The following is a 24,094-nucleotide window of genomic DNA, read 5'->3' as shown; positions in this document are numbered from 1 at the left end:
TCACTGGCCCCGATCCCTTTTGTTTTCTGAAGTCCCTCTGTGACCAATTTGGATTCCATGGCCCATAATTATAATAAATACCTTGCACTCTGCTTTTCACTCTTTGACTGCCTTTTCCTTTATTATTCACCTGGCAAAGAAAATGACCCCGTGATGGTAACTGGCCTGCCGAGCATTGTGGAAAAAGGCATTTTACCATACTTAGTAGTTTTTCTGTAAATTCCTCCACCAGTCTCAGGTTGGTATTCAGTAATTTCTAGCAATTCTATACCTGTGACTTGAAGTCTGCATATAGTCCATGTTTTCTCTTACTCATTTACACACTTTTTCCTGACTCCTCATAAATTCTGACATGTTGGTCCTGCTCAGGGACTAGTCTTTCTGTCGATGGGGAAAATAGAAACAAGAACTCTTCTCTAAGCATCCACCAACACATCTGTTATCTTACCTCATCCCCTTTCTTACATGGGTGGACTGGTCAGGCTTTCAGACTGATTTGGGCACTTAAGCCCATGCCCTTTTGCTCACTCAACGTCATCAATCTAGTCTCCATGTATGCTTTCATCACTTGCTTGCTCTCACAACCAGATTGATGGCCTTGGGAAGAAAAGCAAACATTTGTATTTTGATGGGATCGTCCTACAGCATGTTTATGCTAGAATTTATTTAAATAAGTAAAATTCTTGGCCTAAATTTCCCTCCATTAGAATTTATTTAAATAAGTAAAATTCTTGGCCTAAATTTCCCTCCACTAGAATTTATTTAAATAAGTAAAATTCTTGGCCTAAATTTCCTCCACCCAGATCCTCCAAATTCCAGTAGGCGGTGGTCACACCCACCAACTGGCTCCCTGGCGCCGTGTAATCCCATCAGCGGCCAAGACTCAAAGACTATAAAAACCAGCTCCCAGAAGAGAACAGTGCAGTCTCCTGCCCCCCAAGCCTGACTGTCCTCGCCGGGACCCCTTGGAGGGGAGCGGGTTGAGTTTTCCTCCCCTCCCCGACCAGGGCTCCAGCAGCCGAAGACCTCCAAGACCAGCCACCACCATGCTGAGACCACTCTCCGCACACATGAAGGTACTGGCAGAGGGACAAAGCCACGTGGGTTCAGGGGTCGAGATCGCCAAGCCTACTTGGATCGGGGCCAAGCATCCTCCACCCAGATCCTCCAAATTCCAGTAGACGGGAGTCACACCCACCAACTGGCCCCCTGGAGCCATGTAATCCCATCAGCGGCCAAGACTCAGAGACTATAAAAACCAGCTCCCAGAACTGCGCGGCCGCGAATGCGACATGCGAATGCGACATCTTATTATGACATCTCATTCCTACTTTGGACAAACTGGCAGGCTACCGAATGTAGCCTGCCCACACGGCAGAGTCTGGCAAACTCCCCGTGGCGTACCAAATATGCCAAATACCAGTAACAATGATGGGTCTCATTCTCCTAAAGAGCCTTGAATATAATCTCAGGGATAGGATGAAGGAGACGTTACTGGGGCCTGCTTGAGGCAATCGACGAATTGTGATTTGAAATTTCCCTTTATATTTTTTCTTTTCTCATTTTTAGAGTAAAGTTTCTACAAGCATGATTTTCTACGTTCATCCCAAATTCTTCTCCTTTGGACTTATAATCAAGTTTGTGCTCCTAAGACTCCCATCGAACAGTTCATGAAAATTCTCCAAGGACATCTCTCTTGCTAAACCCAACATTCAATTTTTAACTTTTTCACTTATTTAAGTGGGAGTATAAACACAAAATCATTCCTTCTTTCTCCTCTTGGATTTTAACACCACATTCTTCTCATTTCCAAGGGGTCATTCTTTCTTAGACTCCATGGCTGAATAGTTCTTTATCTTCTCAAACTTAAAAACGTATGCATGGTCTACTCCTTAGATGCCTTCTCTTTCATATTTATATTTTTCATCTATATAATTTCACCCAGTCTCATAGCTTTGAAAACCAATTACATGCTGCCAACTTTAATATTTATATTTCCAATCTCTTTCCCCCTCAACTCAAGACATTCAACTTCTACTTGCCATCTCTACTTAAAAGTCTCATGACAACTCAAATTTAGTGTATTTTGATCCAAACTCCTGATTGCAACCACTACCTTCATCCTTCATGCAGTTTCTTTTACAGCAAATATTTAACCTATACAAGTTAATAGACCGTAACGATAGGCTAGCAACTGGCACATATTCTAATAGGCCAGTGCCAGTATAAAATGACTGAAATATTTGAAGCATCTTTCTTGTGTAGAATGATATATATTTTGCAAATAAGTGGTTGGGATTTGTCCTGGGAACTCTCAGTTTACAGGTCTCTAATACTGGTATTCCAGGGGCAAGGTTTATTAAATGCTGCACAAGACAATGATGATGCATATATTTATGTCTATTTTGAAGTAGTAGATGTTTACATAACATATATGGAATTTGTTTGAAATGAGAAATACAGCCAACAAAGGAACATTTGGAAGCTAAGCCCTGCCACAGAGTCAGGAAGTGGGGGTGGTGTGGGGGATGGGCAGGAGAGAAACTGGGGATATTAGTGGAAGGAAGTAGACACTGGTGAAGGGATTGTTGCTGGAACATTGTATGCCTAAAACACAATTGTGAATAATTTTGTAGTTCGTGTTGACTCAATAAATGAAAATAAATACAATTAAATTAGACACCAGCTTATATTTTAAGTTCAGAGCTCTTAATATTTGTTCACTAATTCTTTTTTTTTTTTGCTTTTTGGGTCACACCCAGCGATGTTCAGGGGTTACTCCTGGCTCACGCACTCAGGAATTACTCCTGGCGGTGCTTGGGGTAATCGAACCTGGGGATGCTGGGAATCGAAGCCGGGTTGGCCATGTTGACTGCGTGCAAGGCAAATGCCCTACCCGCTTTGCTATCGCTCCAGCCCTGTTCACTAATTCTTAAGGCATGTATAATTTAAAATGATTTTGAAGAGCTGATCAATTTAAAGTTGCTCGAAGTTGAAGTGTATACACTTTATCATATGAACATGTTGTTCTAATAACTGCACAGAGTTAAAGTTCTTGCAGCAGATCAGAAATAACGTAATATAACACTGAGATCAATTTTTCTTTCTCTAAAACAGCACATTAAGAATCTCCATTTATTAACTGACCAGCCAACATCTAGAATTGGTTGCAAGATTTAGTTTTAGTGACTTAAAACAATAAGTTAGATCGACCTCTCTCAAACATTTTGAAGCACTGTAAAAATGTGAATTTAAAAAATGAATCCCCCCAAGAGTTTTAAATCAAAGTTGAACAGTAATTGTATTTTATTGCCTTTTTCATAAAGCAGGTTGTCAGAATGTCCAGTTCTTAATGCAGTTCAACCCACTATATTTGTATTGGAGCAACACGGAAGAATGACACAATGAATAATAGTGAGCTTCTAAAGGATCTTTTATATTTTTGGTTCTAAAATGTCATCAACATTTTACCAGCCTCTGAAAAATAATCTTGGTTTATACTGATGGTACACATATGACATTTATCCTGCCTGCAACATAATCTTAGTGGGCTCCAAATAGGAGAAGAGCAATGTAGTGACAAATGTAGTAATTAACATCTGGGTTTAGCAAGCTGGGAACAAGAAACATATGTTCACTATTAAGATAGGATTTACCCACTTGGATTTATTTTGACATTTGATTTCTGTTTAAAAAAATAACATTGCTTAAAGCGTAAGTGATACCATTCCTTATATTCAGAGACTTATAGGAATGAACAACAATACCAAGAAGAGCAAAAATACCCCCCATGATTATGACTTTAACAATTTTCTAAAGCAACGGTTTATATCATAAACAGTGCTCAATTGTGGGTACAGCATTCACCTAGGTAATGCAACCATTTGCTAAAGATTTTGTTGCATATTTATATTGTTCTTTATAAAGCTCTACATTTAGTTACTAATATCATGCTACCAAAATTCAGAAAAATTTCAAGGACTTTTTTTGTCAAAACTAAAATTTGCTTGTAGAATGAAAATGCAAACATTGAAAGAAGCAGATTTTTTTAATAGTTTGAGAGAAAAGAAAAAAGATAAAAATGGATATGAGATTCAGTGTAAACTGATACATACAGCCTCACTAGAAGAAAGAATGGAATATTGTATAATTGTGGATCTTTTTTATATTTACTTTCTTTTGTCAGCAGACTGTGTGTGTTGGGGGGAAGGGCAGGGGGCGTGGTAATCTCAATTTTATAAGCATTATAAGCTCTTTCTGTCTGGACTACTTTGATGTCCTTTAACTAAAACTACTTATTTCTTGCTTTGGACAACCTGGCAGGCTACTGAATGTAGACTGCCCACACGGCAGAGTCTGGCAAACTCCCCGTGGCGTACCCAATATGCCAAATACCAGTAACAATGATGGGTCTCATTCTCCTAACCCTGAAAGAGCCTTGAATGTGGCACGTTTTAGAATCTTAGGGCTAGGATGAAGGAGACGTTACTCGGGCCTGCTCGACGCAATCGACAGACAACAGAGTGATTGTGATCATGAACTAAAACTACGAAGTCCTCTATATCATCTAATTTAACTCTGATATTTGATACTGGACTCTAAGGCAGATTTTTAATCTTATTGACATTAATCAAGACCGCTTACTATTGGATTGAAAATGCTTCTTAAAGAACACATAATAATACTAAGTTTCAGCAAGTTGGTTATATCTTTCATATTTGAGTTGCATCTTTTTATTGCATTTTCTGTTTTTCTACTTACTGCTGTATTTTATTAAGTCATGTCTATGTGTCATCATATTATCATTGGTAGGAAAATAGATATTGCATTATTTTAGTCTCTGCTATTTTTCTCTGAAAGGAATTTAAAGCTCCTCCAGTGTTATAAACAGTAAGTACTAAAAAAACTTGAAAGTCTTTGTGAAGTTATCTACACAAGTTGTTATTTTTAGATGGTTACAGATTAATGTATCATATGCATAAAAATAGAATGAGTTTGATGTTACAGAAATAAGTAGATTTTCAACATTTCCTCTACTGTAATTTGACAAGCATGGCAAAAAAATAATTTTAGAAGAATTTTTCTAGATCCAAGATTATCCTATCATAATTATTCTATCACAAAAGCAGTCAGTCAGATATTATACATTTACTTGAAATCTTTTTCTTTATTAGGAGAGGAAAAATAACTTCTAAGTCATTCATATCATGTAAAATAGTAAAAATTATATTCCTGATTTATAAACTGTTGAGTTTATGTAGATAACTCTGTTATTTGATTGAGAAATTGGGAGAGCAATAAAGGTATTTTTTAAAAAAAATCTAAAATAGCATTATTTTTAATTTTCTGTGTGCTCTTTACCCCCTAAACATTTTATTTAATCTTAAAAATAAGACTTATTTCTTGAATATAATAAAATTAATCAGAAGAGTCCACCAGTATATTTTCACTCTAATAAATCCTTTTGAAGATAATTGAAAATTGATCCTATCACACGTCACAGAGAATCTGGGTGATTAGTTGGGGTCACACTTCTGGTTAATGCTAATCAGCATCTGATGATATCCTTGTCATCCCATTATTGTTTTATCACCATGTAATCCATATAATGAGACTTGTATCAAGACTTGTAAAGTTCTTTAGGAGTAAGAGAAAGAAAAACCCAGTGTTTGAAAAAGTTATGAGATTCTTTATGAGGTCATTGGTGTCTACCAACATAGGAGACGGGGGTGTGGGGGCGCAGGGATGCGGGGTGGGGGATGGAGAAAGAGAAAGAAAGAGAGGGAGAGAGAGAAGGAGAGGAGGGAAGATAGATAGATAGATAGATAGATAGATAGATAGATAGATAGATAGATTGTATCTTTCTACAGCATCCATGACTCCAGCATCTAGCATCTCAACTTTCCACAGTAGAATTTCCCCAAACTGACAGTGCCGAGAGATAGCACAGCGGGTAGGGTGTTTGCCTTGCACGCAGCCAACATGGCCGACCCGAGTTCGATTCCTCCGCCCCTCTCGGAGAGCCCGGCAAGCTGCCGAGAGTATCTTGCCGCATGGCAGAGCCTGGCAAACTCCCTGTGACGTATTCAATATGCCAGACACAGTAACAACAAAGTCTCCAACGGAGACGATACTGGGCCCGCTCGAGCAAATCGATGATCAACGGGAGGGCCTTTACCTTTACCTTACCTTATGTAGATTGGGGACATGGTGCCACCAACAGATCAACCTGTACCTGCGGGGTGAGTGTATCAGCAGCCTGATGGTGCCTTCAGGCTTCCTGACACCCCAAAATTGCTGCTGTACCTTTGAGCAGACCCCAACAACTTGGGACTAAGTTTACCAAGAAATTAAACAGCTAGAAGTTAGGTATGTGGGAGCCACACCCATAAGACACCTTAGGCTCAGCTATACAAGCTCATTTATTGGCCTTATTTCAGAGATATATAGATATTTATGGGCTGGAGTGATAACACAGCAGGTAGGGTGTTTGCCTTGCACACAGCCAACATGGCCAGCCCGAGTTCGATTCCTCTGCCCCTCTGGGAGAGCCCAGCAAGCTACTGAGAGTATCTCGCCCGCACGGCAGAGCCTGACAAGCTACCCGTGACTTATTTGATATGCCAAACACACTAACAACAAAGTCTCATGATGGAGACGTTACTGGGCCCGCTCGAGAAAATCGATGAACAACGGGAGAACAGTGACAGTGATAGATATTTATGGATAGTACAGCAGGCTGGAGCGATAGCACAGTGGGTAGGGCATTTGCCTTGCACGTGGCTGACCTGGGTTTGATTTCTCCGCCCCCCTCAGAGAGCCCATCAGGCTACTGAGAGTATCTCGCCCACACCGCAAAGCCTGGCAAGCTACCCTTGACGTATTCAATATGCCAAAAACAGTAACAAGAAGTCTCACAATTTGCTGTGAGACATTACTGGTGCCCGCTCGAGCAAAATCAATGAACAATGAGAGGACAGTGCTACAGTGCTATAGATATCTATAGATAACTATAGGTAAAGGCCCTCCCGTTGATCATCGATTTGCTCGAGCTGGCCCAGTAACGTCTCCATTGGAGACTTTGTTGTTACTGTATTTGGCATATCGAATACGTCACGGGGAGCTTGCCAGGCTCTGCCGTGTGGGCGAGATACTCTTGGTAGCTTGCCGGCCTCTCCGAGAGGGGCGGAGGAATCGAACTCGGGTCGGCCATGTTGGCTGCATGCAAGGCAAACGACCTACCGCTGTGCTATTGCTCCAGCCCTATGAGATAACTATAGATAAATCTCAAAAGAAATCAAAAGTCACAGTTAATCTCCAACTGCACATGGCTGAACAGATTGGAGTCAATCGGAGGGGGGCAAGTGGACTGCTGCACCATTCAAGCAGAACCCCCACAGCCACTTGCTTCCACAATCCAAAATTGCCACCATACTGCCAGCATGACTCTACTGTCTCAGGACGGACCTCACCAACAAATCACTGTCACTGTCCTCCGATTCATCAATTTGCTCGAGCAGGCCCAGTAATGTCTCCATTGTGACAATTGTTCCTGTGTTTGGCATATTGAATATGTCACGGGTAGCTTGTCAGGCTTTGCTGTGTGGGCGAGATACTCTCGGTAGCTTGCCAGGCTCTTCAAGAGGGTCAGATGAGTCGAACTCGGGTTGGTCATGTTGGCCGCTTGCAAGGCAAACGCCCTACCCGCTGTGCTATCGCTCCAACCCCAAAATATACTCTGCTGAAAATTTTGGTATGCAGGTTTGTGACTGGAATCTCCAGGCTTCCTTGGGGTCAGGACAGGATACCTCCCCCCACCTCCCTGTACTTCCAAAAGCCTCAACAGTCACATTCACATCCCAAAGCTGCCACCCAGTCAAAAAGCTACTCCAGCCTTACAGTCCTGATAAAAATACCAAATGCCCTGAACAAACACCATGACCTCTTAGCACCTGTTTTGCAAACATATTGCACAAAAGGAAAAGGAGAGAGAGAGAAGAAGGAAAAGGCCTCCTGTAGAGGGAGGCTGGGGGTAGGGAATGAAGGGTTGGGGTATGGTGGTGGGGAAACGGAGGACATTGGTGATGGGAAATGTACACTGGTGGAGAGATGGGTGCTGGATCATTGTATGACTGAAACCGAATTATGAACAGCTTTGTAATGGTCTATCACACAGACATCCAGTTAAAAGTAAGTAAAGTAAAGTTGTTCATCGATTTGCTCGAGCGGGCCCAGTAACGTCTCCATTGGAGATTTTGTTGTTACTGTGTCTGGCATATCTAATACATCATGGGGAGCTTGCCAGGCTCTGCCATGCGGGCGAGATACTCTTGGTTGCTTGCCGGGCTCTCCAAGAGGGGCGGAGGAATCGAACTCGGGTTGGCCATGTTGGCTGCGTGCAAGGCAAACGCCCTACCACTGTGCTATCGCTCCAGCCCAATTAAAATAATTTTTTAAAAGTAGTGTGGAGTTCATGCCCAATTCAGTCAGCTTAATCAATGGCTGAATAAATAGCAGTGCTCCTACATTAAAACAAAACAAAACAAAATACCACAAACTTATGTAGATGCCTAAATACCACCTTTTACCTATAGGACCAGCATCTCTCTGGATAGCTCCCCTTCCCCAAAATCTTATTTAAAAACCTCCTTAACATTATTTTGAAACAGTTACTTTGAGTCACTGGGCATTATGAACTTGGCACACGGGTCAGAGTATATATACAGTCAACAAATATTTGTTAAATGACAGAGACATTGTAAAGTTTTTCAGAAGTAGTGCTTACTATACTTGTACTCATGTTTAATTATTTGTTGATTGATTTTTTTTCTGATACAGCATTACTTTATAGTCTAGAAATAGCAGCTGATCTCAGGAAAGTGAGATTTCTCTTTCAGTAGTATTTTATTAAATTAGATTTTAATAGATTAAATACTCTTTTATTGTACTTTAATTAAAGTACTTCAACCACTGTGCAAAATTGAGTGTGCAAGTATCATAGCTTAAATCATTTTCCAGTTGTGGGACAAATGGCCCCCTATGGGTGCTAGTGTATTCCAAAGGTGCCACAGATAAAAATCACTTATATTGGGAGTAAGGTATAAGTCATGGGGTCAACCTGTTGGACAAGGGGATAATAGGAAGAAAATAAGGTGGGGAGGGGTCTGTGGTTGGAAAAAGGTCAAGAAACAGCCTAAGCTCATGCACACACAATAAATCTACATATTCACTATAGAATAGATTTCAGATTATCTAATACTATTTCCAACAACTATTTTAATCTTTGTTTTCATGTATCCTATTATGTGATTCTGTTCCCATAATAAATATACACTGTTCTTTCCTCATAATAAACATAACACAAATGTGCTGAGTGACCTTTCTGAAGGGTGTAGTTGGAACCCTATGCGTTATTGATGCTCATCTTTTATAAGTGGTATCTGGCAGTGTTCCTGAGCCAGGCACCAGTTAACCTGGAGAGCCCCATTCTCAGCAAACAGCTAGCAAGAGTCTCAAGATAATTCTCTACCAAATGTGAGATCTCTCCCATTGGTTACCTATGGGATTAAACATGGGAGTATGGAAAAAATATCAAAATTGCTTCAATTATTTTAGACATCATACGTCCCCCAATATCCCATGTTTTATGAATTTTAAGACCTCTCTCACTTATTAGTGTGGTAGTTGATATTGAAAAAATATGTAAATATGTGTCATAGAAACATGAGCTAATTTCTTGTGAGAAATTGGCAAAAGGATAATTGAGATCATTGCCAAACACTTTTCGGATGTAAACTTCTAATCTTTCAGATTTTGAAAAGCAACATAAATCCTATTGTTTAATATATGTTAATGGTTTAATTATTATTCATTAAATGCTTAATTAATTTTATGAGTTAGTATAATGACTATGAGTTTGTAACTGCTCTATTTGGGTAAAAATAAATAACATCACTCTTGAACTTCTGATCAAGAGAAAAATATGTTACTGTAATGAGTGCTCTCTCCTCACAGTTCCCTATGTCTAGTACTATTTTCTCCAGTTTTTATTTACTGATATCTATTTTGCCATTGGTTCAAACAGCCTTAAGGCCATCCTCTCTGAGATATCATCTCTGTTCACTGGGAATTGAGTTAAGTGTACCTCCTTAAATGCTCAGGCATTTGGGCATTGTTACAAAATAGCATCTCCAGCTGAGAATCTACCAGAATCTGGAGATAATATTGTGGTTTATGTTCTTGAGTCTATTCATGCTGATAGTCAGCAATAATGGTAGGATCTGGAGTATCTACTGTAATGGAGGATGGTGCAGAATGATGTCTATGGTCTGAAAGAACAACTCTCAAACATCAGTGTATCTGAGATCACCCTGGCTGCTGGTCACATAAATTGTCCAACCTTATCTGAAATGTTCCTGATTTAGGAGATCTAAGATGGAGTGACAGCTTATATTCATGGATTTGCCAAGAGAAGTTCTGAACATAATCAATGTGCTGAACACCAGTATTCATGAGAACTGAGGTAGGGATTTAAAATTTTTTACCTCTGCTACTGATTATATGAAAGTAAGTGCAGTAGTTGTTGAAAATCCTGAGAATATTTTTCTGATAGTCCTGTGATCTGAATTTTATGACTTTTTTCTCTTAGGTGAGCCTTGTTATCATTAATTTTTAATATTATTCAACTACAGAGTGGTACAGCCAACATCCTAGCTGGATGTGCCTGTTTCACAGTTGGGAGACAATTTTGACTACACTTTAGTGTACTATATTTTTACATTTTACATTTCAGTAAAGTACACTGATTTGAACAGTTTGCATGCAAGGCAAATGCCTGAACTCCTGTGTTTTATTTATTATTTATTTACTTATTTATTTATCTTTGGCTTTTTAAAAAAAATTTATTAGTGAAACACCATGAGGTACAATTGTAGATTTTTTGTGCTTGGGTTTCGATTATACAATGATCAGATACTCATCCCTCCACCAGTGCCCATTTTCCACCACCATGGATAATATCCCTCCCACCCCCATCCCCCCTGTCCCACCCTGCCTCTGTGGCAGGGCAGTCCCTTTTGTTCTCTCTCTCCTTTTGGGTGTTGTGGTCTGCAAAAGAGGCATTGAGTGGCAAACATGTTCAGTCCATAGAATACTTTCAACATGCATCGCCCCTCCTGGGAGGATCCTCCAAACACCCTCTATTTGGTGGTTTTTGGATCACACCCAGAGATGCTCAGGGGTTACTCCTGACTCTGCACCCAGAAATTATTCCTGGCATTCTTGGGGTGGCCATATGGGATGCTGGGGATCGAACCCAGACCAGCCATGTGCATGACAAACACCCCACCTGTTTTACTCTCGCTCAAGCCCCCACAGATAAGATTTTGCATATAAAAATAGTTTTTGATTCACTGGCTTGATTAATACTAAAAAATGGGCTGTCACAGGTGTCAATTAAGTTATTCCAGATCATGTGAATTAAATAAAAATATTCCACAAGTGCCCTCCATATTTGTGTCAAAAGACAACAGAATAAATCCAGCAGGCTTTGTTCCTTTTATGTTTAAAGATGATGTCCTAGACAAATTCCTAAAACATCCTATGCCTTTCTCAAGGAATATTAGCTTTGTACAGACACTAAAACTCAGCCTTTGTCTCACAGGAATATTTCATGGAAGATGATGACAGGCATACCTCATAGCAAAGAGATTCAAAGTACTCTTGAACATTCTAAAATAAATTATGGAACGAACAATGCATGTCATGGCACGATGGCAGTGTGGATACAGAAAGGCAGGTATTTCCCCAAACTAGGGTGGAGAGTGAGAGGACTTAATTTCTTAAGAACTTAAGTTTTAGGTTCACATTTTGGGGGGTACTAAATAAAGTCCAAATTTATACTGAGAATGATTGCGATCATTTATGATCTTTTCTTCTGGATTTTGCTCTAAAACATCAAATGTAAAAGAATTACCATGCTAAGATATAGGGCAAGTAAGAGTTGGGAATCTGAACTTGGGTTTTGGCACTACATCTCCATTGTGTGTGTTTACTGATACAAATTGGAGAAGTAGAATGGTTAAAAGTTTGTACAGTATTTACACCACCTCTGAAGGTTAAAGTCAAAGAGGGTCAGAGAGAGGACAGTCTTGCATGTGTGCAACCTGGGGTTGATCCCTGGCTGTGGTGAATCTACCTATTTGTGGATTTAGGTAGGAAGTGACTATACTGAAGGAATAAGGAGAAACCGGAAATAGCCACTACTAGGGCTGTATTTCAAATTTGGATGAATGAACTCTTACAATGGGATTTTAGTAATCCTAGATGGTTAATGTTTTCAGATACTATTATCCACTAGACTAAGATAATAACCTCACTAGCTTGCAGTTATTTCTCCAACAGACACTGTAGTATGATATTGGGCCACAATAAAAAATAAGAAAGTAAAAATTTGAGATCTCGAGGAGAGATACAGTCCTGTATCAAATGTCGAGAGAACTCTACAGAGGAGAGTGATAGCAATAGAGCCATATGATAGAATTCTGTGAAATAGTGAACATAGGTGCACCTTAGAAGAGGTCTGCATTGTTGCCCAGTTGGTTTATAGAAGTCATTGTATCACTCTCTCACTTGAATGGTTTTATTGAGATCAATCTCAGCCCGACATCTGGACACTAGTTCATCCTTCTGGAAGTTTCTCTGGCTGGTCAAACACAAGTAGTTTAACTTAAATGGCCAATGAAGGTTCCCTTCAGAGCTCCATGGCCTTTTCTCACCTGACTTGGAAATCACGAAGGGTCACTCATTCCTTATGGTATTTAGTGAGAAAATCTTTTCATAATTATGCCTTGAATTGGACTGTTTACTTTTATAGGTTTCTGGCTGCATGTTATACATTTCAACTTAAAAGGCTGAAAACAAAAGTCAACGTAGTTATCTTAGAGCTGCTAGTGGAGTTATCAACATGGTCAGCCAAGGACTGGACACTCCTGACTAGTGCAGATTGAGTTTCTTACTACTCTCGGAGGCGTGGCTTTAGCTTTTGACAAACTGGCTCCGACCTTGCTGATTTTCATTTTTCTCACCGATATTTTACAGATTGACTTCGAACCAACTCAGTTGCTTCCTTATACTTTTTCATCATCCCCGTGATAAAGACAGTAAAGGCCCTGGAAAGATCCAGAACTTATGACAACATTCCCTTACAAGGTTAAGGGCACTTGGCCGAGGAATTTAAGAATCTTGAAATGGTGAGAATATTCTGGGTTATTGACATAGGTAATCACCAGGAGAGTTCAAGTGAAAATCCCAGAAGGGAAGTGAGGACGGAAACAGAGGTGGTGGGTTTAGCAGGTGGGAAGTCGCACAAGCTACAAGGACTGCAGTTGGTTCCAAGTTGACAAAGGATTTTTTTCCCCACTGGAGATTAAAGAAAGAATAAGTCCACAAACAATGGCATTAGTTCTATAAAATTCATTTTTAAACTCTTGACTTCCAAACGAAGGGGGATAAAAAGAATATTTGTGTTGTTTCAGGTTACCAAATTTGCGATACCTTTTATAGTGACAAAAAAATTCATTACAGTCTTTTCTTTCTTTCACTCATGACTTTTCTTACACTGTTTGGCTCTATTTGAAATGCTTCCCCGAAACACCCCGATTGATCCTACTGAGTGTTAAGGATAGAGTTCTGATGCTCTCTTCTCCCTGAAACCTTATTGTCTGGCCAAAAGTAACTTTTACTCCTCAACAATACTAGAACTCACAGTAGCACTGAGATTCCACTGGTTACCCGCACCTTAAGGGAACTGAGGCTGAGCTTCTGCATTCTTTTCACTTCACGGATCCTGATCAGAGAACTTAGACCTATTTGTCATGTAGGTTGTTGAATTACATGCTGATGCTGTAGTAACAGAATATGGCTTTCAAGTTCTTTAAAATACTTTCCATAACAGTATTTCCATAATAATAAAGGTAGCTGTTAGTTTGCATAAAACACAGAAAAGTAAATGGGAACATACATTTGCAACTTCATATGATCCGTTTAATATCTGGTCCATGTAATGATTTAGATCTCTGAATCTTTTGTGATCTGAATTTGTAAAAGGTAAGTGCCACCAATGAGGAAACCTGTTTGAAAAGAAACAGAATGCTCTCATTAGGTTGAACATTAGCGTTTGTGAACTGGTTCATGAGTTTACAGGCTGCATCAGATAGAAAGGCCAAAGAAAATTTTAAAAAATATGTACCATTGTGGAACACATGATTAACTGTGGGTTTTATTAACATGCCTTTGATCATTTGGGATTTTTTTAAGTGCCATTAATTTTGATACTAATTTAATTGAATATGTTTCTTCATATTGTTTTATGAAAGATGACACATTCCTGCTTTATATACTTGTGGGCTTAATAAATTTCTTCTGAAGTTGATGATTTGTAATTTTTTAAAAAGGTCAAATTTTATTGTTTTTTTTTGGGGGGGGGATTCGCTGGAGACATGGCTACTCTAAAGGAATTAAACATTTACCAAGTGACAGATGCTTCCATCTGGTCTTCCTCTTTGGAATCAAGTAGCAATTTCCCAAGGAGCTCGACTTACATAGCCTCCTCTCTCCTCTCTGATGATTCATCTTGATGGCTTACATGAGATTCTTGTTTTTGGTGTGTGTGAGGTGAGGGGGTGGGGGGAGCGGTACAATCTGTTTATGGTAAATTGGCAATACATTTTTTTGCTGGTTAAATATATATTTTTAGGGACTTTCTGGCAGCTTTGTTTGTAGGTCTGCTGCTTCCTTCATGCTTCTGTTTCTTGGTCTAGGTGATGGACATGAGGCACAGAAAAAGGTCATTCACAAATCCACGTTGTAACAACCTAGGCCATCTCATCCATTCATTCTTGTTGGAAATGTCAGGGAAGTCAAAACTTCTTTGCCTGTGTATTTACATAATTGGCATTTTAAAGTTTTTAAAGGTCTCCTACAGCTCTAAGGCTTAAAATATTACCATTTTAACCCATATTTGTCACAGAAATTAGTATACTACACAATCAAATCCTAGAATGTCTTTGATAAATAGTTGGGTTGGTTGAAAATATTAATTTGTATGGGAGTGGATAAATATCCCCTATTTTTAGAATAAAATGGAGTTCAGGGGCCAGAGAGATCTCACTGTGAGCGAGATTTGCATTGCATGTGGCAGACTAGGTCTGTTCTATATGGTTCCTTCCACACCTCCAGGAATGAGCCTGGAATGCAGGATAAAGTGGAGTTTAAAATCAAGTCTAATCCTTCTTTGACATTTTGGAAGATGTATGTATGGGAACTAAAAAAATCTATATAAACAAATACTTGAGTACTGAGAAATTCAGCCATAATAAAGGCATTGTGTTGTCCAAAATTGTGTTACATGCCAATTACAGAGCATCACTATTTGAAGCTTTTCCCACTTCCCTTCCCTTTATTATAGTTGTTTCAGTCTCTGGTGCTCACACATTTAGTTGTGGGGAACCTGGGGTCACACACTTGTGGTATCAAAGGTTACAGTGGAGGTGAGGAGATCAGTTTGCAGTTGGCAATGCAGGTGGAATCGGGGATAGAACTTGTAGTCTCATGGATTAGAGGCAGATTCTTTACTATTGAATTACATTCTAGGATCTTTATAATTTAGTTTTTATGATCCCTTGTCTAATAGGGGCCTCCCAAGTGGTACCCAAGAGGCTGGAGGAGCTACTGGCTATTCTCAGCTAGACGGTTCGATGCAAGGACCTAAGAATGAGATGCTGCTGGGACCCAACAGGATTACCTGGCCTGTACCTAGAAGTGTTGGTGGACTCCAGGGCTGCTCAAGCGATGATCTAGGGAATCATATGGTGTTGGAAATTGAACCCAGTTGGGCATATTCTAGGTATATTTGCTAATCACTGTACTACTTTCACTGTAATACTTTTCACAATCTTTTATCAGACAATTCATGTTTTTCCTCAGTTTCATTTGGAGCAAAGATTAGAAAATATGTGACTTCCAAACAGATTCAATACTTAGGAATTAAGAAAATTGATTTTCTCAGTTCCTTGTCTGTTTTTTTTTTCTTTTTTTCTTTCTTTTTTTTTTTTTTTGCTTTTGGGTCACACCCGGTGATTCACAGGGGTTACTCCTGGCTCTGCATTCAGGAATTACCCCTGGCAGTGCTCAGGTAATTAATTACTCAGTGCTCAGGGACCACATGGGATGCTGGGAATCAAACCCAGGTTGGCCGCGTGCAAGGCAGATACACCCTATCCGCTGTGCTATTGCTCCAGCTCTGCCTTGTGTGTTTTTAATGTGCCCTTTTGTCTGGTTCTCTGAGGTATATAATTTCTGGGACAATGAACCAAATCAAGATTCTAGTGGTAGGGAGAAGAATAATGGTAGAGGTAGAAGAGGGAAAGGAAATCATTTTTTCCCCAAGCAAATTAACTTTAAAGGAGACCATTGATTTTTAAGGAAGATGTCCAAGCTTTCATTCTCTTGGAAGGTGCCCCGAAGTGCACAGACCTCTGTAGATGCTCTTGCCAATTTGACTTTTATTTTCTGTGACTCTTAACTTTTTGATCATACATTCCATACAGGGTTTACATAATTCTTGTAGGGACTCTCAGTAAATTGAAGAGTCAGAGGAAATCTTGCCCTCATTCTTCATTTGTATGTATTGCCCTGCCTTCAGCTTAATTTAGCTCCTTTGGGACTGTCGGCATGAAAATACTGTGCAGGGCACATGAATGTTCCTCCTCTTCACCAATTGCTTGTATAGTTTTAAAACCAATTAGTTACCATTATCAGGCAGTAATTGTTGAGCAAAGCAGAATCTTAATTTGAGCTGAAAATTGAGAAGATGCATCTATGTAGTGAGAGATTATGAGTACTTTTGATGTATCATAAGTTCTGCTAATGTAACAGAAAGATGAAAGTATGCACAAAGATGTTTTTGAAACCAAACAAAGGACAGCCATATTACAGGGATTTAATTTATGTATCTCTAAACCATTAATTCTATAGGCATGTTGGCAATCGTTGATGTTGTATTGCATATTTATAGCCAAATTTTGAAACTTTTCCCCCAGCATCTATTATATTTTAAAAATTTTTGTTAAAAAATTAATATTTTAAATTTTTTAAATGAAAATTTAAAATTACTGCTGTTCTTTGGTAATTTTTAAAGTTAACATTGCATTCATCACCCCTTTCCTTCACTCTAATTATTTTGAATATGCTCTCATTTGTTGGCTTCCTAATGTGCAAAACATTTGTATTTCAAACTCTTGTGACAAATGAAGTTTTTGGGTTTTTTTTTTTTGGTGCTATCGCTCCTTTTTGGTGAACATGAACAACCTGACCTTTATTGCTGTGTCTCTCCATCCTTCTATAACAGCTTGAATTTATAATTTTTAAAGTAACTATACCCTGGAAATCTAGTAAAAACCCTCATATTCAAAGTATGTCAAGTCAGTGTGAGTGTTTGTATCATTAAAGGGCCATTGATTGAACACAAATACTAGTGTGAAGAGAACAATTTAGATTTGCTTAGAATTTGTAGGGAGTTCACCTTTTCAAATCAACAGAAACCTTTGCTCAACTCTAAAGTCTGTGACCTAAATTTGTGTAGTTCCAAACAATGCATTATGGAAAGTTATTTGAATAGAAATTATTGCCATTATATTTTTAGTTTGCTTATGTTTAATTTATTTTTCCATAATAACATGGTAAAAGTAATGGTTTACAAGAAAACTTCAGGGTGAACATACTAACAAATTAAATTTAGTTAATTCAAGTCAAAGTTAAGGATAAATGACAGTACTGTGAAATTGCTTTTGATAAATTTTACAATTGTACAGACTTACAGAGTACTTTTTCTGGTCTAGAGAAGAAATAGATATTAGCTATTTATCATAATTACTTCTTGAAAGTGTAGACCTAACCAAATTGGTTTGCACATTTAAAGTTTTACTTTTACAGAATAAAACTTTTTTTTAAAAAAAGCAAGTAAAAAATGATTTGACCAATAATTCATGAAGAAGTGTACTTTTGTGCCTGTGAAATTGATTGAAAGAGGGCAAACTGAAAATTGCAAACTTGGTCGGGTTTAATGAGACCAAAGGTTCTTTACTCTGAGAGCAATATAGACACTACTGGGACAGGTGCAGTGACATTTGAGTCAGAAAGCTGTATGGGTCACAGTAGAAACACCCCAGAACCATTAATTCTTTCCTTCTGCTCAAGGACAAACACCGCGGAGAGCACTGTCACTTACTCAGGCAGAGTCTCTGATGCAAACTGCTTCTGAAGGTGATTGTGGAGTTTAGAAAACTGATCAAAGGATTTTTCCGTCAGGCTTGTTTCGTTGTGACCGTGGAGCACCTGGATAAGATACAGCTGTGGAAAAGAGAGAACAATAAGAGGATGGCATTATCAAGCTGTCAGCTATTCTAAGATGAATAGAAAACAAAGGAATCAAGAACCTTTCTGCATAATAGGATTCTAACACCTAAGGACAGTAGAGGGGGTCAGGAGAATCATTCCAAGGCTTGGAAGCCGGTCTCACGTGCGGGGAGAAAAGGCAGCTGGGATAGAGAAGGGATCACTAAGTAAATGATGCTTGGAGGGCTCGCTCAGGATGACAGATGCTGCTGAAAGTAGACTATGGACCAAACATGATGACCTCTTAGTACCTGTATTGCAAACCGTAACACCCAAAAGGAGTGAGCGAGTAAGAGGGAGTGTGCCTGCCACAGAGGCAGGGGGTGGGAAAGGATGGGGATGACAGGAGGGATACTGGGATCATTGATTATGGAGAATGGGTGCTGGTGGAGGGATGGGTGCTTGGTCATTGTATGACTGAAACGTAATCACAAAAGTTTGTAAGTCTGTAACTATCTCACAACGATTCGTTAAAATAAAATTTTAAAAAATTCTTTCTGCAAAAATGTCCACAGAAGTTTGGAGACTGAATGAGTGGAGTGAGAGTGACCAATGAACACGGTGTAGCGACCACACTCGTGTGAGGGCAACAGCATGCCTCTTAGCTGGTGCTCTTCCCTTGTGAACATTTTCCTCAGCATTTGAGTTACCTTCTAGCACAGGGTGGAAACTGTTCTCTTGGATGATTGTCTGTCTTAGCTGTGGTTGTTAGAATTTTTCCCTAGAAAATGTTTGTTAGAGGCACCACTGCTCAAAATGAAATGATGTCTTATTTGCCAGTGGAAAAAAAAAATTAAAACACAGTGTAGAGGAAGAGGAGGCTTACACTCATAGTGAAAGGCAGACTCAGATGATGCCAAGAAACTTAAGTCAGGATGACAGATTTGACACTTACATGACTGGTTTTTCTGCTGAACCCCAAAATTATTGCTCTTTGAATTGTCCTGGTGGCACCCAGCGGGTGGGATTCCTGGGTGAAAGTGTGCGAAGTAGATTTTGCAGGGGTTATTGCCGTCATTTGTGCAAGAGTGTGGATCAAATTATTCAATTTTACAGGGAAACACTCCAGACTTTCTTTGATTTTCCTAGATGAATGTAAAAAAAATAGATATTAAATAACCTTCCTCTGAGTGGGATCATTTGATTTATTTCTCATTATGATTTATTTCTTTGTTTGTTACATATGTAGGAGTCAAGGCCATTTATGTTCTTTGGAGTCCAACTTTTAAACATTATTTTCATAAACTTCAAGTTCACATCTTGAGTTAATAACTAAAGAAATCGTGATGAAATATAAAACTAATTGTAATATGTACTTAAAAGTAGGTTTCTTTTGTGCTTTTAAGGATGCTTTAAAACTTAAATTTATTTATAATTACCTCAAGTATTTATCTAATTTCAGGTGTTACAGCTATAAAATAATTGAGCTTTAAAAATACATTGTAAATTTTTGCATTCTCCACCTTATTCCTTCTCTCCCCCTCTTGTTAATTTTTAAAACTTAAATGCCATTTTTTAAAAAATTTAATCTGTGTATGTTTTTATTGTCAACTATTTTACAAAGAAGTTAAAAATATATTTGATGTGTATTTTATGTAGAAATTCTTTTATAATGTGGTCTTTAGCTTTTGCATTTCTGCTTTACCAAGAATGACTGTAGCTGTGTTCTACTGGCATATTTTTATATGATATCTTTTATTCCTTTATTCCCCCATTTTCAAAATTTGGTCTGCAATGTCATTCTTTTTATAAATACTGTTTAATAGCACAAAACTAAGTATGTAAATTATTTTCATTTATGCTTCCTACTTGATTTCTATTTATATTAACTTATTCTATCTGCCTCATATAGTTTATATGCATTCACGTTGTACCATCTCTTTTATTAAACCTTAAACTCTGAACCATTTATAAAGTCCATTTGCTTATTTGAATCTCAGTCTCTAAGTGACTCTGGGAGCGAAACATGTTTTTGAGTTTTTCAGTGGTGATGACAATTTATATTTCTGTTTGAAAGTCAGTTTAGCTAGATATTACATCCTTGGATTAAATTTTCCATTTTGAGTACCATTAGATATCCCACTTACTTTTGAAATCTAGGGGACCACACAAAATTCTGATGAGATACAAGACTTTTTTCTCTTAAAAGACTTATTCTTTTGTCTTGCTACTTAGACAAAGCTTCTTTTTGTTTTATTACATCTTATCACTGTATCACTGTCATCCCATTGCTCATCAATGGCTTGAGTGGGCACCAGTAACATTTCCATTCATCCCTGTTGCGTGGCAGTGTAGCCCAATGGCACCTGCTCACTCTAGGAATATGAAGAGCACGTTGTTGTTACTGTTTTTGGCTTATCAAATACGTCACAAGTAGCTTGCCAGACTCTGCCATACGAGCGGGACATCCTCAGTAGCCTGCCATGCTCTCCGAGAAGGGTGGAGGCTTTGAGCTTATGTAGCTGAGCCAGAGGTGGTTTGTGGGTGTGTCTCCCACATACCTAACTTTTGGCCATTTAATTTCTTGATAAACTTGGCCCCAAGGTGTTGGGGTCTGGTCAAAGGTATAGCAGCAATTTGTGGGTATCTGGAAGTCCGAAGGCACCATCAGGCTGCTGATGCACTCTCCCCATGGGTACAGGTTGACCTGCATTCTATAGATTTGTAAAATATGTTTCTGAGGAATGGAGCAATAAAACAGTGGGTCAGGAGCTTCCTTTGCTTATGGCTTATCTTATTGCTTATCTCTGAACCCTCCAGGATTGATCCTTGAGTACAGAGCCAAAAGTGGTCTCTGACCACTGGTGGACATGCTCCCACTACAAATGCCCAAAATGAGATAAACTATGCAATATGTGCTTTCAATATGTAATTGCAAGTCTTTGGGTTTCCAGAATTTTAAAAAATTATGTTAGAGCACACTAACGCACTAAATATACAGTTCAGTTTTGGGGCCATTTTAATGTATCACTTGGGTTTTTCTTTTTTTTTTTTTTCTTTTCAGGACTTCAATTTTATCTGCGGTAACTTTTCATTATCTTTATTTACATTTTTTGGTCACACCCGGTGATGCTCAGGGGTTACTGCTGACTCTGCACTCAGGAATTATTCCTGGTGGTGCTGGAGGTGGGGGAGGGCAGAGAAAGGGCCGGGGGGTGGGGGGGAGATTGTGCATATGGGATGCCAAGTTGCTAGTTGAGCCTCCTGTCTTATTGCTTTTATTCACTGAGCTAGTGGCTTCTATGCTATTTTCCCATCTCATATAGCGGGACCCTACCGGGCTGTCTGCATCATGGCATTGGGAGGTGTGGCTTCAGGCTATGTAGAACTGAGCTGAGAAATTTCTGCAGCTGGACTTGGCTTGCGTTTCTCCCCAGAAGAGGGGTGGATCTGTGAAGCTGCCCTAGGTGACAGAGCTCTGGGATGTGAGTGTGGCTGCTGAGGCATCCAGCAATACTCAAGGTACCAGGGGGAGGCTGCCCACCCCCTCTCTGATAAGACCCTAGAGTTTTCATTGGGAAAACCAGCCTACCTGGAATGTTTTGTTGGCTTGGCGTCTGTGCAGAGATTAGCTGTGAGGCAGTCTAGCTGGATGATTTGTGTGACTTTCATAGGAGGTGGTTGTAGGATATGGGTGCTGTTGCAGGCAGGGAGTCATTTAGGCCTCTCCCAAGAGCACCCCAGAGCTTCCAGCCTGAAGACTGTGTAAGTGAAGTTATGGGTCCCTGGTTGCATTGCTTCTGGAATTAGTAATGAAGCTGTGAAGCGGGGCCATTGCCTACTTGGTGATGGCTGGGAGACTTCAGGCCTATTTATTTTCTAAATTTTTTTTGGAGGATTTATTTCTTTAACAGCTGAAAAGTTTCTGCAACAATACATTCAAATTCTTCCCACCCCCTTTTCTAGTTACAAAGACCAGTCTTTCCTTAGGGGTTTAGCTTAGTTTAACAGCAAGTTTCTTTATATGCACAGGTTCACTTCTGGCCTCATTATTCTGGTGTACTATGTGCTTGTCTATACCTGTCCTTGGAAGCTCTAAATAGCCAGAAAATTTTATAAATAAATAGCTTGAAATCTGTAGTTCTCTACCTGCTTCATCTTCAGGTATTGCTTCACTGTTTTAGCCGTAAGACCTTCCAGATATGATTTTAAAAATAATCTTATTAAAATGATTTTATACACAGAGTAACTGTATAAGGCTTTTTATGGGGACTAAAATGAAATTGTAAATCAAATGTCTATGGATAGAGTCAGGTACTCTGCAAATGATGACTTTTAGGGTCATCCCAACTTCCAATTCAATGAAGAATAAAAGTGATAATAAGTATTTTTGCCTTGTTGCTAATTAAAAAGGAAACTTTTTAAGTTTTATATTAATTATGCTATTTTTTATAGATTTTTTGAGTAAGGATTAAGGATATCCGTTTTCCCTCTATGTTTACTAGTTTATAAGAATGAAAAAATAAATATGCCTCTGTGCTCACAGGTGATTGCTAGTGGTACTCAGAGAATAGTGTGGAATGGCATTGATTTGAATTGCAGTCAGCTTCATGCAGGATAACCCTCTTACTCCCTGTAATGCTCCACTAAGTTATACAGATTTTACTAACTACATTTTCTAAATTGACTATATCACAATTTTTTATTTTTTTCACATCTGAATCTTGAATGTTTGCCTTATAACCACTTGCTTTACTGGACTATTATTTCATCTTATAAAAAAAATTCTCTGAGCTTTCTTTATTACTATATTATTCGATTGAAAAAATAATGATATATAAAGATTAAGTGTACAACTTCACTCTTAATATAGAGGTATTTTTTCCTGACACTAATGATAATGTCAGTCTCTTTTTCACTTTTAAAAGTATGTGGTCTACAAACATGATTGCCTCCTTCGCAAACCACAGCCCCCAATAAGAGAGAGAGAACAAAAGGGAATGCCCTGCCACAGAGGCAGGGTGGGATGAGGGGATGGAGGGGTGGGAGGGATACTGGGATCCGTGGTGGTGGGAAATGGGCACTGGTGGAAGGATGGGTATTTGATCATTGTATAATTGAAACCCAAGCACAAAAATTAGTAAATCTGCAACTGTACCTCATGGTGTCTCACTAATAAAAATTTAAAAAATAATAATAAAATAAAATAAAATAAAAGTATGTGGTCTATATTTTCTTCTACTCTGAGTTCACTAACATTTCTAAAAGGAATTTAATTAAGGATTACACTTCTGGGCTGGGTTCTATAAAACTTGCTATGCAACGACTTCCTTAAAACTAATCTCCATGTTCTCGATGTTAACAATGTAGTTCAATACTGTTTAATAATCCCCCCCACACACTTTATAAAAATTCAAGCCCATTTATCTTCTCCTGATCTTCAACTCTTTTGAATAAATTCCAAATTTTCCCATTATGGCACATCAATCTGGGCCAAACTTTGCGAAGAAAGTTAAAAGATGACTCTGATCCCATTATTCATTTCTAAAATGTTCATTATTTCTAAAGATGTTCTTTGAATTTATGGGAATGGAGTGGGGTGCAAAACATCGATTTCTTCCTCACCTCACCAGTCCCTTAAAGATATGAAGATAACAGTAATAGTAGGCTTATAATAATACGAACCGTGATTTATGGAGAC

The 24,094-nt window shown here is 38.8% G+C and overlaps 1 protein-coding gene across 1 annotated transcript in view; it reads right to left on the bottom strand.

Moving 5' to 3' along the window:
* Positions 1-24,094, bottom strand: part of PIK3C2G (phosphatidylinositol-4-phosphate 3-kinase catalytic subunit type 2 gamma) — a 375,313-nt gene that overhangs the window by 51,424 nt on the left and 299,795 nt on the right. Inside the window, exons 27-29 of the mRNA XM_056134595.1 lie at positions 19,349-19,538; positions 18,287-18,408; positions 14,021-14,129 (exon numbers count right to left, since the gene is read on the bottom strand). Coding sequence (XP_055990570.1) covers positions 14,021-14,129; positions 18,287-18,408; positions 19,349-19,538 — 421 coding nt within the window. The remainder of the gene's footprint in view (positions 1-14,020; positions 14,130-18,286; positions 18,409-19,348; positions 19,539-24,094) is intronic.

Source organism: Sorex fumeus, unplaced genomic scaffold (assembly GCF_029834395.1).
Source record: "Sorex fumeus unplaced genomic scaffold, SorFum_2.1 ptg000100l, whole genome shotgun sequence".
NCBI classification, from domain to species: domain Eukaryota; kingdom Metazoa; phylum Chordata; class Mammalia; order Eulipotyphla; family Soricidae; genus Sorex; species Sorex fumeus.
This window is presented reverse-complemented; position numbering and strand designations above follow the sequence as displayed.